This window comes from Coregonus clupeaformis, chromosome 6, assembly GCF_020615455.1.
Source record: "Coregonus clupeaformis isolate EN_2021a chromosome 6, ASM2061545v1, whole genome shotgun sequence".
Classification (NCBI taxonomy): Eukaryota; Metazoa; Chordata; class Actinopteri; order Salmoniformes; family Salmonidae; genus Coregonus; species Coregonus clupeaformis.
The window spans coordinates 31627854-31642990 of NC_059197.1; the positions used below are offsets into that span (position 1 = coordinate 31627854).

Sequence of the window (15137 nt, forward strand, 5' to 3'; positions counted from 1 at the left end):
ATGCTGAAACAGGAAAGGGCCTTCCCCAAACTGTTGCCACAAAGTTGGAAGCATAGAATCGTCTAGAACGTCATTGTATGCTGTAGTGTTAAGATTTCCCTTCACTAGAACTAAGGGGCCTAGCCGTGAAAAACCATGAAAAACAATCCCAGACCATTATTCCTCCTCCACCAAACTTTACAGTTGGCACTATGCATTTGGGCAGGTAGCGTTTTCCTGGCATCCGCCAAACCCAGATTCGTCCGTCGGACTGCCAGATGTTGAAGCGTGATTCATCACTCCAGAGAGTCCAATGGCGGCAAGCTTTACACCTCTCCAGCCGACGCTTGGCATTGCGCATGGTGATCTTAGGCTTGTGTGCGGCTGCTCGGCCATTGAAACCCATTTCATGACCTCCCGACGAACAGTTATTGTGCTGACGTTGCTTCCAGAGGCAGTTTGGAACTCTGTAGTGAGTGTTGCAACCGAGGACAGACTATTTTTACGAGCTTCAGCACTCTGAGTTTCTACGCGCTTCAGCGGTCCCGTTCTGTGAGCTTGTGTGGCCAACCACTTCGCGGCTGAGCCGTTGTTGCTCCTAGACGTTTCCACTTCACAATAACAGCACTTACAGCTGACCGGGGCAGCTCTAGCTGGGCTAGAAAGGTGGCATCCTATGACGGTGCCACGTTGAAAGTCACTGAGCTCTTCAGTAAGGTCATTCTACTGCCAATGTTTGTCTATGGAGATTGCATGGCTGTGTACTCGATTTTACACACCTGTCAGCAACAGGTGTGGCTGAAATAGCCGAATCCACTCATTTGAAGCGGTTTCCACATACTTTTGTATAGTGTATTTGGTTCTCTGACTCTATTTTAGGACACTTGGAGACAAATGTGTAACAATAATATGATGGATCCTTTGAATCTGACCCTATTGCCATTATCTCAATAAAAGTAATAGCACAAAGATATGTCAAATCAGGTAATGAAAAACGTTAGTCTGGAGGAAGCTTTGAAGTGATCGAAATGCATTGGAAAGATATTGAAAAGTTCAGGGATGATCGAACATTCTTTGGGTTGTTTGTGGAGAATCAATTCATTTTCCTCAAGTTATTCTGTACAGATTCATCACTCTCTCTTATAAAATGAGTCACAGCTTGTGTCATAAACAGAAGAAACATACGCGTTTCTGAGAGTCCTTTCAGGGGTCATAGTCGGTGATAACTCCAACAGTTCAAAATCTAGAGAAGGAAAATGATTTCAAGACGCTCCAAAAGCTTTTACCGCTCTGTTTGTCCCAGCTGCTGAAATCAAATGGTTACTCACCAGTGGCAGTCGGTGCCGTTTATGAGCATGGCCTTATTTCTATTACGGCATATTGGATGACTGTCATTCATATTCCATTCACCCAGTTCAATGTAACATCGATAGGTTTAGGCTACTACATGACACTCAAAGTTTACAACGTAGGTGCACAGGTCGAGAGAATTTTGAGTAATCAAAGTGACAGACAGTGACACATTCAATACCGCCTTGCACACTCTTGCCTGCATCTAGCTGATCTAGGGTGTAATCATTAGTCCAACAGTTTCTATTGGACAAATTCAGGTATGTTTATCCCCGTTTAGTTCCGTATGCTTCTGTTTAAGGAACGTTTTTCAACAGAATCGGCGGAATGAATACACCCCTGATCACACGCAAACACAGTTCATTTTCATATCAGCCACATACAAACAGCATAATTCCTTCTCTCATCTACATGCTCTCCTCCTCTCACCTTTTCCCTTCGCTTGTGGGCTTCAGTGCTCAACACATCAGCTGTCTGTGACCAGGCAAAAAAAACTTTCCAAGCCAAACCTTCATAACATAACCACTAAACACAGCCTACATCGTTGTCACCATATTAGCTAACGTCATAGTCAACATAGCTACTAGAACTAACGCGTTAGTAAACCCGCTACAATCATGCATTACAGTGTACAGTCAGCAAGCAGTTAAGCAGTTACACCGAAGGGCCCCGGGTGGCAATAAATTCATAACACCAAAAGCTTACCTTGACTTGGAAGAGTTCCAGTGTTGGATAGCCATAGCTAGCTAGCTAACATAGTATCCCTCTCGCTGTTTGAGCCGGGTGTTTGAGGAGGCTAAACTAGCTAGCTGCATAAGTGAAAGTTAAAAAAATACAACCAAATATACAGTGAGGGAAAAAAGTATTTGATCCCCTGCTGATTTTGTACATTTGCCCACTGACAAAGAAATGATCAGTCTATAATTTTAATGGTAGGTTTATTTGAACAGTGAGAGACAGAATAACAACAAAAAAATCCAGAAAAACGCATGTCAAAAATGTTATAAATTGATTTGCATTTTAATGATTCATTTAAAGGTTCGTATAAGTTTGTAGCTTAAACCGTCTGGACAGTCAGTTTTGTGAGAAGACCTCTTCAGAATTGGGATGTCCGCGTCAGCCACTTCAGACGACTGTCGTACCGCTAAACAACCCTCTTGTCAATGAGTCTCAGCTTTCCATGGTGGAGTTTAGTTAGTTTGGGTTTTACAGACGATTCCGTGACGATTTTCTTGTCCGGATCCTGTCATGTCTGGAAAAACACTGTCTATGGAATAGGCGCATTGGCTGCAATCGGTGAACTCAGTACAGTGTCACGGAGCCTATGTAAGAAACAGGAAGTATCCAGTGTAAACACACAGGGAGCTAGTGCAGTGCGTCAATCGACTTCAGGGGGTTTATTTGCCCCCGTCCAATACTTCTAACAATTCAAAGTCAAGTAAACCAAGGCCACAGACTAGGGTTAGGTGGGTTGGTAAGGCTAGTTAGCTAGTTATTAACTAACTTTAAGTTAGTAGTTCATTTGTAACCCATACCTCATCTCTCCTCAGGAACTGAAGACCAAAGCCATCAGCATGTTGACAGAGGCAGTGCTGGATGGTAGCCAAGCTATGAGGGACCCAGTAGGGGGCAGCGTAGAGTTCCACTTCGTCCCCATCCTGAAGCTCATCAGCACTCTCCTCATCATGGGCATCTTCAACGACGAAGACGTTAAACACATCCTCAAGATGATTGACCCAAATGTGTTCGCTGGGAAGAAAGAGGAGGTGGTGGAGGAGGAGGAGGAGGGAGAGAAGGCAGAGGGAGAGGATGCTACTGCCAAGGAAGAGGGGGAAGAAGTGAAGGAGAAGGAAGAGGGAGAGGAGGAAGAGGAGGAAGAGGAGGAGGCAGATGATGAAGGAGTAGGGGAGGAGGAAGAGGAGGATGAGGAACTGAAAAACCTGGAGAAAGAAGAAGGGGAGACGGAGGAGGAGGGGGAGAAGGAACACAAGGAGGAGGAGAAGGAGAAAGAGGAGGAGGGGGAGGAAAAAGAGATGACAGAAGAGGAGAAGAACATAGCGGCGACAGAGTTGGAGTTAGAGAAGGAGGAGGCCGCTTTGGAGGAGGGACTACTGCAGATGAAGCTGCCAGAGTCTGTCAAACTGCAGGTGAGTCTCTTCTGACAGCCATGTGAGTACTAAGGGTGGTCTTAGTGATTTGGAGGCCCCAGTCAGAGGCCCCTCCCATGTCTATTTAACACAATCATGGCTACTGAACGAAGAGCTGTTCGGAGCCGGCTCTTTCAGGTGAACAAATTAAAAGTCTAACTGAAAATAATTTAAATGACCTTCACTAGTAAAGGTCTTTGCATCACCACATAGACCAGGGATGGGCAATAATGTCTCGAGGGCCACATCAGGATAAAAAAATTCAACAGAGGGGCTCCCAGACTTTTTTCAGACCGCTTTGTTTGTCAAAAGCAATTAGCGGCCCAGAAAAAGGGCAGTTGTTTCTACATATGTTGTATGTGTTTTTACACTTTCAAGTTAGGGATTTATGATGTGTAAATACTTTGCCTCATTTATCAACATAACTAAAAAAGGCATGCACACAAAACCTACAAAATATACAATGTTTCTCATATGCTGAAATCACAGAGAAGACAATTGTTTATATGAACGAAGTACGCACATTCATGCTGCTCAGGACTCAAACTCATAAAGGCTAGTTGTGAGTGTAATGCTGCTGTTTTGTGTACTAATCTCTCTCCTCTTTCTTTACCTCCCTCTCAGATGTGTACGCTGCTGCAGTACTTCTGTGACTGTGAACTGAGGCACAGGGTGGAGGCTATCGTGGCGTACTCAGATCAGTTTGTCAACGCCATTCAGACCAATCAGAGGGTTCGCTATAACCTGCTGATGCAGGCCTTCTCCATGAGCGCTGCCGAGACCGCACGCAAGACACGAGAGTTCCGCTCCCCACCTCAGGACCAGGTACAACTAGTCTTGTCTGAGCCAGAACAGCCCATAGGTAAGGTGTAAGGTGAGGCAGCTTGATGTACCAGTACACCCTCTGGACAGGACACTAGTCTATTTCCTGTTTCTGTTAGTGAGTAGTGCCATCTGATGCTGATGATACTTAACTGTGTGTGTCCCTCCTGTCAGGTGATCCTGCTGACCAACTTCAAGCATGGTCCGGAGGAGGAGGAGTGTCCAGTACCGGAGGAGACCAGAGACACACTGACCGACTTCCACACTGACATCCTTATACATTGTGGTCAGTAACCCTGACCCCTGACCCCTAACCCACAGCACATCCTAACAACCTTCCAAAACACCACACACACACGGAGAGCTAACTGACCATGTATCCTTCTCTCCTCCAGGTGTGCACATCGAGGCGGAGGAGGAGGAAGAGGAGGTGGACACCTCTCTGAGAGGGCGCCTGGGCCGGTAGGTAACTCTAAGGGGTGGACCTTTAGCCGAAAGTTTGCCGGTTCGAATCCCGGGACTGCTCTGTCCTCTTCTCAAAAGTGTGTGTGGGATGTGTGTGTGTGCGATATCCGGGGGGTTGACAACTGAAGAGAGTAGAATACACATTTCTGTTGTTTGCTGCAACATACTGACAAATAAAGTTGTATTGTATTATAACATACTGATAATATGAAGTTGTATTGTATTATAACATACTGATAATATGAAGTTGTATTGTATTATAACATACTGATAATATGAAGTTGTATTGTATTATAACATACTGATAATATGAAGTTGTATTGTATTATAACATACTGATAATATGAAGTTGTATTGTAACATACTGACAATATAAAGTTGTATTGTGTTATAACATATGGACAATAAAGTAGTATTGTGTTATATCTCCTTAGGCTGGTGGGGAAGGTGAAGAACTTGAGGAAGAAGAAGGAGGTGGTGGAGGAGCCAAAGGAGGAGGAGGAGGTCAAACCCAGTAAGAACACATTCACCACCCTAACCCCTAACCCAGGATGAGGTCAAACCCAGTAAGAACACATTCACCACCCTAACCCCTAACCCAGGAGGAGGTCAAACCCAGTAAGAACACATTCACCACCCTAACCCCTAACCCAGGAGGAGGTCAAACCCAGTAAGAACACATTCACCACCCTAACCCCTAACCCAGGAGGAGGTCAAACCCAGTAAGAACACATTCACCACCCTAACCCCTAACCCAGGAGGAGGTCAAACCCAGTAAGAACACATTCACCACCCTAACCCCTAACCCAGGAGGAGGACGAGGAGGTCAAACCAGGAGGTTAACTCTAGTATATCCCTAACCCTAATACTTGGTTAGATTACACATCTTTGTATCTGTCCCATTGTGGCGTCTGTCATTTTCCTCTTCTACTACTTCTATGAGTTGGTAATAATAATAATAATAATAATAATAATAATAATACTACATGGGACTTATATAGCACTTTTCAAGGACCCAAAGTCGCTTTACAATTATAGAAATGAAAAAGAAAAACAACAAAACATCAGACTAAACAAGACATGAATAAGGAGAGGGGTGGGCTCAAACAAGACATGAATAAGGAGAGGGGTGGGCTCAAACAAGACATGTATAAGGAGAGGGGTGGGCTCAAACAAGACATGTATAAGGAGAGGGGTGGGCTCAAACAAGACATGAATAAGGAGAGGGGTGGGCTCAAACAAGACCTGTATAAGGAGAGGGGTGGGCTCAAACAAGACATGAATAAGGAGAGGGGTGGGCTCAAACAAGACATGTATAAGGAGAGGGGTGGGCTCAAACAAGACATGTATAAAGAGAGGGGTGGGCTCAAACAAGACATGTATAAAGAGAGGGGTGGGCTCAAACAAGACATGTATAAAGAGAGGGGTGGGCTCAAACAAGACATGTGTAAAGAGAGGGGTGGGCTCAAAGAAGGGAAAGAGTGTGATGTATCAGTGTATGGGGAGGGGAGGGTTGGGATTTGGATATGAACCCAGTTTAGGATTTACAGGCATGATTGATCAGCTTCAGGAGGACGGTACACAAGTATACTGGTCATGGAGCAAGGCGATTTATAGGCTATGGATTCAGATGAGGAGGAGAGCTAATCATTTTGTTGAGGAGAGCAAAGTTAGTATTGTGAGACTGAGAGGTGAGTCTATGGATAGTGGTAGGCTGAAGGCACTTACAGTATGAGATGATGGATTGGGAGCAGGATACGAGTGAGGCCAGAGGGAGTTAACGTTGCTACCAGTAGTATAGTTGACAGACCAGTTCCAACGTGAGCCACGATGCAGGTAGCGGTGTCTATGTAGGATGCATGATGATCAGGCAGGGATAAGGACATCAGAGGAGAGGCCATTGTTATTATTCAGGCGGCGAAGATCAAGGGAGGAGTAGTATTTGGTCTGGAAAAAAACAGGAAGGGGGAAACCATAGTAATCCATGGCAGAGCGCAAACAGGAAGAACAGATAGGAGCCAGTGGGCAGGTGCATGACAGCGATTTAGATCCAATAAAACGTCAGGTAAATCCACACAGAAACCACCACGGTCGGTAAAGCAGCAAGTCAGAGCACAACTAACTTACTCTTAACCAGCTAGCACTAGAACCCACGGTCAAAACACATCTGAAACCCAACCTTCACCAGCAGAACAAAAGCAAAGAGAGAGTGGAGACTTACTCAATGAGATTGATGGCTGGGGCCCACGCCATGGCAAAAGGGTGGAGGCTGGGTTACCAGAGCGAGGGCCAGGGAGAGAAGCGCTTCAGGGGAGAGGCCATAGAGGAAGAATCCAGGCATGTGGAGGTGATCACAGCAGTGCAGTTCAGAAACAGAAGTAGGCTAGCAGCCAACTAGCAAGCACTAATAAGCCAAGGTTGTATAAGTCACAAAACAAGCTAGCAAACACTAATAAGCCAAGGTTGTAAAAGTCACAAAACAAGCTAGCTAGCACTAATAAGCCAAGGTTGTATAAGTCACAAAACAAGCACTAATAAGCCAAGGTTGTAAAAGTCACAAAACAAGCTAGCTAGCACTAATAAGCCAAGGTTGTATAAGTCACAAAACAAGCACTAATAAGCCAAGGTTGTAAAAGTCACAAAACAAGCTAGCTAGCACTAATAAGCCAAGGTTGTAAAAGTCACAAAACAAGCTAACTAACACTAATAAGCCAAGGTTGTAAAAGTCACAAAAAACAAGCTAGCTAGCACTAATAAGCCAAGGTTGTAAAAGTCACAAAACAAGTTAGCTAGCGCTAATAAGCCAAGGTTGTAAAAGTCACAAAACAAGCTAGCTAGCACTAATAAGCCAAGGTTGTAAAAGTCACAAAACAAGCTAGCTAGCACTAATAAGCCAAGGTTGTAAAAGTCACAAAACAAGCTAGTTAGTTAGCACTAATAAATCAAGGTTGTAAAAGTCACAAAACAAGCTAGCTAGCACTAATAAGCCAAGGTTGTAAAAGTCACAAAACAAGCTAGCTAGCACTAATAAATCAAGGTTGTAAAAGTCACAAAACAAGCTAGCTAGCACTAATAAGCCAAGGTTGTAAAAGTCACAAAACAAGCTAGTTAGCACTAATAAACCAAGGTTGTAAAAGTCACAAAACAAGCTAGCTAGCACTAATAAGCCAAGGTTGTAAAAGTCACAAAACAAGCTAGCTAGCACTAATAAATCAAGGTTGTAAAAGTCACAAAACAAGCTAGCTAGCACTAATAAGCCAAGGTTGTAAAAGTCACAAAACAAGCTAGTTAGCACTAATAAACCAAGGTTGTAAAAGTCACAAAACAAGCCAGCTAGCACTAATAAGCCAAGGTTGTAAAAGTCACAAAACAAGCTAGCTAGCACTAATAAGCCATGGTTGTAAAAGTCACAAAACAAGCTAGTTAGTTAGCACTAATAAATCAAGGTTGTAAAAGTCACAAAACAAGCTAGCTAGCACTAATAAGCCAAGGTTGTAAAAGTCACAAAACAAGCTAGCTAGCACTAATAAGCCAAGGTTGTAAAAGTCACAAAACAAGCTAGTTAGTTAGCACTAATAAATCAAGGTTGTAAAAGTCACAAAACAAGCTAGCTAGCACTAATAAGCCAAGGTTGTAAAAGTCACAAAACAAGCTAGCTAGCACTAATAAATCAAGGTTGTAAAAGTCACAAAACAAGCTAGCTAGCACTAATAAGCCAAGGTTGTAAAAGTCACAAAACAAGCTAGTTAGCACTAATAAACCAAGGTTGTAAAAGTCACAAAACAAGCTAGCTAGCACTAATAAGCCAAGGTTGTAAAAGTCACAAAACAAGCTAGCTAGCACTAATAAATCAAGGTTGTAAAAGTCACAAAACAAGCTAGCTAGCACTAATAAGCCAAGGTTGTAAAAGTCACAAAACAAGCTAGTTAGCACTAATAAACCAAGGTTGTAAAAGTCACAAAACAAGCTAGCTAGCACTAATAAGCCAAGGTTGTAAAAGTCACAAAACAAGCTAGCCTGCACTAATAAGCCAAGGTTGTAAAAGTCACAAAACAAGCTAGCTAGCACTAATAAGCCATGGTTGTAAAAGTCACAAAACAAGCTAGCTAGCACTAATAAGCCATGGTTGTAAAAGTCACAAAAACTCCATTAGGCTTAAAAGTGGACATAAACAACAGGCCGAAAAGCAGACAAAACAATCACTTAACGAAAAACAGATGAGTAAACACTGTTACTAAACAGGTACCAGGTAGAAGCGACAGTCAAGCAAGACGCCAGCAGATACTCTTGCCCGGAAATGATATCACATGGTAAACAAACTGAAAGGGTGCATGTTGTTTGAACAGGTATAAAGCCAAGGTTGGTGATTTACTGCCACCTGCAGTTATGGAATGTTTACTCCCAGGCATAATTAATTGGCTGATCGCTCCTGATGACCTGGATGGAATTGTGTGATCCTTCCTAACCCACAGGAAGTCGCACCCAATTGACTAATTTATAATGCTGGAAGTCCTCAATGGTAATGGCCATGCAAAAACGGGTTATATCCATGTAGTGATCTTTATCTATCTCTATGGGCTGTTTTCTAGACCTCCTTCCAGGTGATTCCTGCCAGACTTGACTCCTGTATCAATTAAAGTGGTGGCATAGTCTAGCACTTCCTAGTGATCCGTCACACTAGTAATATTTTATATATTTTCCCTGTACCCCAAAGGCCCTGTCATTTTTCCTATACCACAAAAACTTGAGCTGGTGTAGTACGGGGCAACAGACAGTAAAAATAGATAATCTCTTGTTCATTCACTACAACTCCATGTGTGTCCTCCCCTTCCCAAGGCACTCTCCAGGAGCTGATCTCCCATACCATGATCCACTGGGCCCAGGAGGCCTTCATCCAGAACCCTGAGCTGGTGCGTCTGATGTTCAGCCTGCTCCACAGGCAGTATGATGGGCTGGGGGAGCTGACCAGAGCCCTGCCTAAAGCCTACGCCATCAACGCTGTGTCTGTCCAGGATACAATGGACCTGCTGGAGTGCCTGGGCCAGATCAGATCTCTGCTCATCGTCCAGATGGGCCCAGAGGAGGAGAGGCTCATGATCCAGAGCATCGGGTATGTCTGGTTACTGTACCTTTAGGATTAGGGTGGTTACTGTACCTTTAGGGTTAGGGTGGTTACTCTACCTTTAAGGTAAGGGTGGTTACTCTACCTTTAGGGTTAGGGTGGTTACTCTACCTTTAGGGTTAGGGTGGTTACTGTACCTTTAGGGTTAGGGTGGTTACTCTACCTTTAGGATTAGGGTGGTTACTCTACCTTTAGGGTTAGGGTGGTTACTCTACCTTTAGGGTAAGGGTGGTTACTCTACCTTTAGGATTAGGGTGGTTACTCTACCTTGTAAAGTTTAGGCTCATGACCCAGATTATCTGGCATCACGTAGGTGGACCAGTGATTACCGGGGTTGGGGGCAATTCCATTTAAATTCATTGAAATTGAATTGTACCCTAAACCTGGCAGTGATGACTGTATGAAGGACAGGACCGAAGGAACAATTCAACTACCATTATATTTGTTAATGTAAAAGTATGTTTGTTGTTGTGCACTGTCTCATTCTCCAGGATCATCATGACAAACAAAGTATTCTACCAACACCCCAACCTTATTAGAGCTCTCTTTGTTTACCTGTTTATTTATTTGGTTGTTTTTGTTTTCCAGGAACATCATGAACAACAAGGTGTTCTACCAGCACCCTAACCTGATGAGGGCTCTGGGGATGCATGAGACTGTCATGGAGGTGATGGTCAACGTGCTGGGAGGAGGAGGAGATTCCAAGGAGATCCGCTTCCCCCAGATGGTGACCAACTGCTGTCGGTTCCTGTGTTACTTCTGTCGAATCAGCCGACAGAACCAGAGGTCCATGTTTGATCACCTCAGCTACCTGCTGCAGAACAGCGGCATCGGCCTGGGTACAGCACACTCTGCCTGTCAATCAGAAAACACACAGGGGAACTCTTAACCACTGGTACAGGATCAGTTATGTTTTCATCCCCCTAGTGGTAAAGGTTAGGATTGGGGATAGGGAAATCTGATCCTAGATCTGTGATTAAGAGCAACTACTATCTACCTCAATCTCTATCTATCACTTCTCTGAGACACTTCCCTAGCTCTGTGTGTGTTTCATAAACATTCTCCTGGTCTTCTTGTAGGTATGCGTGGCTCCACCCCTCTAGATGTGGCTGCAGCTTCCTGTATCGACAACAACGAGCTGGCCTTGGCTCTACAGGAGCAGGACCTGGAGAAGGTAACACTAACCCTAACCTGCCACCCCGTACCCCTATTCAACAGGAGGCTGCTGAGGTTAGGACGGCTCATAAAAGTGTCTGGTACAGAGCAAATGGAATTGCATCAATGTATTTGATACCATTCCACTCTTTCCACTCCAGCCATTACCACGAGCGCGTCCTCCCAAATTAAGGCGCCACCAAGCTCCAGTGTCCTATTCCTTATATAGAGCGGGAAGAATGGCACCGGAGGGGATGGCTGCCGTTTTACGGGCTCCTAACCAATTGTGCTACTTTGTGGTTTTTTCGCATTGTTTGTAACTTATTTTGTAAGTAATGTTAATGCTACCATCTCTTATGACTGAAAAGAGCTTCTGGATATCAGAACAGTGATTACTCACCTCAAACTGGACGAAGAGTCTGACGTGAAGTCTGACGTGAAGGATATAATGTTGCTCCCGGACAAGGCCCAAATCCCCGTCATTCGCATGAAGAAAATAATGAGATACAGGGGGCGCAGATCAGGGTGCCTTGTGAGAATTCATTGGTGAGTGGGTGACCCGCCTCTACCATCCGTTCTATTGGCCAACGTGCAATCACTGGAGAATAAACTGGATGATCTTCGTTCGAGACTATCCTACCAACGGGACATTAAAAACTGTAATATCTTATGTTTCACCGAGTCGTGGCTGAACGACGACACAGATTATATACAGTTGGCTGGGTTTTCTGTGCATCGGCAGGACAGAACAGCTACGACCGGTAAGACGAGGGGTGGTGGTGTGTGTCTATTTGTCAATAACAGCTGGTGCGCGATGTCTAATTTTAAGGAAGTCCAAAGGTATTGCTCGCCTGAGGTAGAGTACCTCATGATAAGCTGCCGACCACACTATCTACCAAGAGAGTTTTCATCTATATTTTTCATAGCCGTCTATTTACCACCACAAACTGATGCTGGCACTAAGACCGCACTCAACGAGCTGTACAAGGCCATAAGCAAACAAGAAAATGCTCATCCAGAAGCGGTGCTCCTAGTGGCCGGGGACTTTAATGCAGGAAAACTTAAATCAGTTTTACCAAATTTCTACCAGCATGTCACGTGCAACTAGAGGAAAATAACCTCTAGACCACCTTTATTCCACACACAGAGACGCGTACAAAGCTCTCCCTCGCCCTCCATTTGGCAAATCTGACCATAATTCTATCCTCCTGATTGCTGCTTACGAGCAAAACTAAAGCAGGAAGTACCAGTGACTCGCTCAATACGGAAGTGGTCAGATGACGCAGATGCTACGCTACAGGACTGTTTTGCTAGCACAGACTGGAATATGTTCCTGGATTCATCCAATGGCATTGAGGAGTATACCACCTCAGTTACCGGCTTCATCAATAAGTGCATCGACGACGTCGTCCCCACAGTGACCGTACGTACATACCCCAACCAGAAGCCATCGATTACAGGCAACATCCGCACCGAGCTAAAGGCTAGAGCTGCCGCTTTCAAGGAGCGGGACACTAATCCGGACGCTTATAAGAAATCCTGCTATGCCCTCAGACGAACCATCAAACAGGGAAAGCATCAATACAAGACTAAGATTGAATCCTACTACACCGGCTCTGACGCTCGTCGGATGTCGCAGGGCTTGCAAACTATTACGGACTACAAAGAGAAACCCAGCCGCGAGCTGCCCAGTGATGCGAGCCTACCAGACGGGCTAAATGCCTTTTATGCTCGCTTCGAGGCAAGTAACACTGAAGCATGCATGAGAGCACCAGCTGTTCCGGGCGACTGTGTGATCACGTTCTCCGTAGCCAATGTGAGCAAGACCTTTTAAACAGGTCAACATTTACAAGGCCGCGGGGCCAGACGGATTACCAGGACGTGTACGCAGCGCATGCGTGGACCAACTGGCAAGTGTCTTCACTGACATTTTCAACCTCTCCCTGACCGAGTCTGTAATACCTAAATGTTTCAAGCAGACCACCATAGTCCCTGTGCCCAAGAAAGTGAAGGTAACCTGCCTAAATGACTACCGCCCCATAACACTCACATCGGTAGCCATGAAGTGCTTTGAAAGGCTGGTCATGGCTCACATCAACACCATCATCCCGGAAACCCTAGACCCTCTCCAATTCGCATACTGCCCCAACAGATCCACAGATGACGCAATCTCAATCGCACTCCACTCTGCCCTTTCCCACCTGGACAAAACGAACACCTATGTGAGAATGCTGTTCATTGACTACAGCTCAGCGTTCAACACCATAGTGCCCACGAAGCTCATCACTAAGCTAAGGACCCTGGGACTAAACACCTCCCTCTGCAACTGGATCCTGGACTTCCTGACGGGCCACCCCCAGGTGGTAAAGGTAGGCAACAACACATCTGCCACGCGGATCCTCAACACGGGGGCCCCTCAGGGGTGCATGCTTAGTCCCCTCCTGTACTCCCTGTTCACCCACGACTGCATGGCCAAGCATGACTCCAACACCATCATTAAGTTAGCTGATGACACAACGGTGGTAGGCCTGATCACCAACAACGATGAGACAGCCTATATGGAGGAGGTCAGAGAGCTGGCAGTGTGGTGCCAGGACAACAACCTCTCCCTCAACGTGAGCAAGACAATGGAGATGATTGTGGACTACAGGAAAAGGAGGGCCGAACAGGCCCCCATTCACATCGACGGGGCTGTAGTGGAGCGGGTCGAGAGTTTCAAGTTCCTTCGTGTCCACATCACCAACAAACTATCATGGTCCAAACACACCAAGGAAGTCGTGAAGAGGGCACGACAACGCCTTTTCCCCCTCAGGAGAAGAAGATTTGGCATGGTTCCCCAGATACTGAAAAAGTTATACAGCTGCACCATCGAGAGCATCCTGACCAGTTGCTTCACCGCCTGGTATGGCAACTGCTCGGCATCCGACCGTAAGGCGCTACAGAGGGTAGTGCATATGGCCCAGTACATCACTGGGGCCAAGCGTCCTGCCATCCAGGACCTATATGCTAGGCGGTGTCAGAGGACGGCCCAAAAAATATTCAAAGACAGTAACCCAAGTCATAGACTGTTCTCTCTGCTACCGCACAGCAAACGGTACCGGAGCGCCAAGTCTAGGTCCAAAATGCTCCTTAACAGCTTCTACCCCCAAGCCATAAATCTGCTGAACACTTAATCAAATGGCCACCCGGACTATTTGCATTGAACTTTTTTTTATTTAGTAAATAACTATTTTCTTAAAACTGCATTGTTGGTTAAGGGCTTATAAGTAAGCATTTCATGGTAAGGTCTACACCTGTAGTATTCAGCGCATGTGACAGATTAGATTAGATTCGATTTGATTTGACCCTAAACCTTACTCTAACCCAACAACGAGATGGACATGGCTCTGCAGGAACAGAACCTGGAGATCAGGCTCACTGTCCGCCTAGTCCCTATACAGTAGACCCTAGATAAAACATCTGTCTCCCTGTACCCCTAGTCCACATACAGTAGGACCTCAATAGAACACCTCCGTTTCCCTGTACCCCTATACATTAGGACCTGGATAGAACACCTCAGTTTCCCAGTCCGATGCTCCTGTCTAAGGGTTACCCTGCTAACCCTTACCCTCTCCTACCTGCCCCTCTCTCCAGGTGGTGACGTATCTGGCGGGCTGTGGACTACAAAGCTGTCCCATGCTCCTGTCTAAGGGTTACCCTGCTAACCCTTACCCTCTCCTACCTGCCCCTCTCTCCAGGTGGTGACGTATCTGGCGGGCTGTGGACTACAAAGCTGTCCGATGCTCCTGTCTAAGGGTTACCCTGACATCGGCTGGAATCCCTGTGGAGGAGAGAAATACCTGGACTTCCTCCGCTTTGCCGTCTTTGTCAACGGTCAGTTACAGTGCCTCCAACACCTAGCCTGGAATAGACACTGAATATACTTTCTGTTTCACAATTGTTTCACTAAAATGAAGTGTGGATTCAGAGTGGTTTCCAGGCTTTCTAATACCTAGACTATATTACTGATGTTGCTGCAGTATTGTTAGCCCTGATTTGGCTGTAGTCTCCACTATGGTAGTCTCCACTATGGTAGTCTCCACTATGGTAGTCTCCAT

The 15137-nt window shown here is 45.4% G+C and overlaps 1 protein-coding gene across 6 annotated transcripts in view; it reads left to right on the top strand.

Moving 5' to 3' along the window:
* ryr1b (ryanodine receptor 1b (skeletal)) overlaps nucleotides 1-15137 on the top strand; it is a 215757-nt gene that overhangs the window by 77047 nt on the left and 123573 nt on the right. For all 6 annotated transcript variants that reach the window (XM_045220046.1, XM_045220041.1, XM_045220050.1 and 3 more), the window contains exons 37-45: nucleotides 2880-3476; nucleotides 4101-4301; nucleotides 4473-4584; nucleotides 4694-4760; nucleotides 5198-5277; nucleotides 9600-9873; nucleotides 10474-10724; nucleotides 10965-11059; nucleotides 14778-14913. In XM_045220046.1, the coding sequence (XP_045075981.1) occupies nucleotides 2880-3476; nucleotides 4101-4301; nucleotides 4473-4584; nucleotides 4694-4760; nucleotides 5198-5277; nucleotides 9600-9873; nucleotides 10474-10724; nucleotides 10965-11059; nucleotides 14778-14913 (1813 nt within the window). The remainder of the gene's footprint in view (nucleotides 1-2879; nucleotides 3477-4100; nucleotides 4302-4472; nucleotides 4585-4693; nucleotides 4761-5197; nucleotides 5278-9599; nucleotides 9874-10473; nucleotides 10725-10964; nucleotides 11060-14777; nucleotides 14914-15137) is intronic.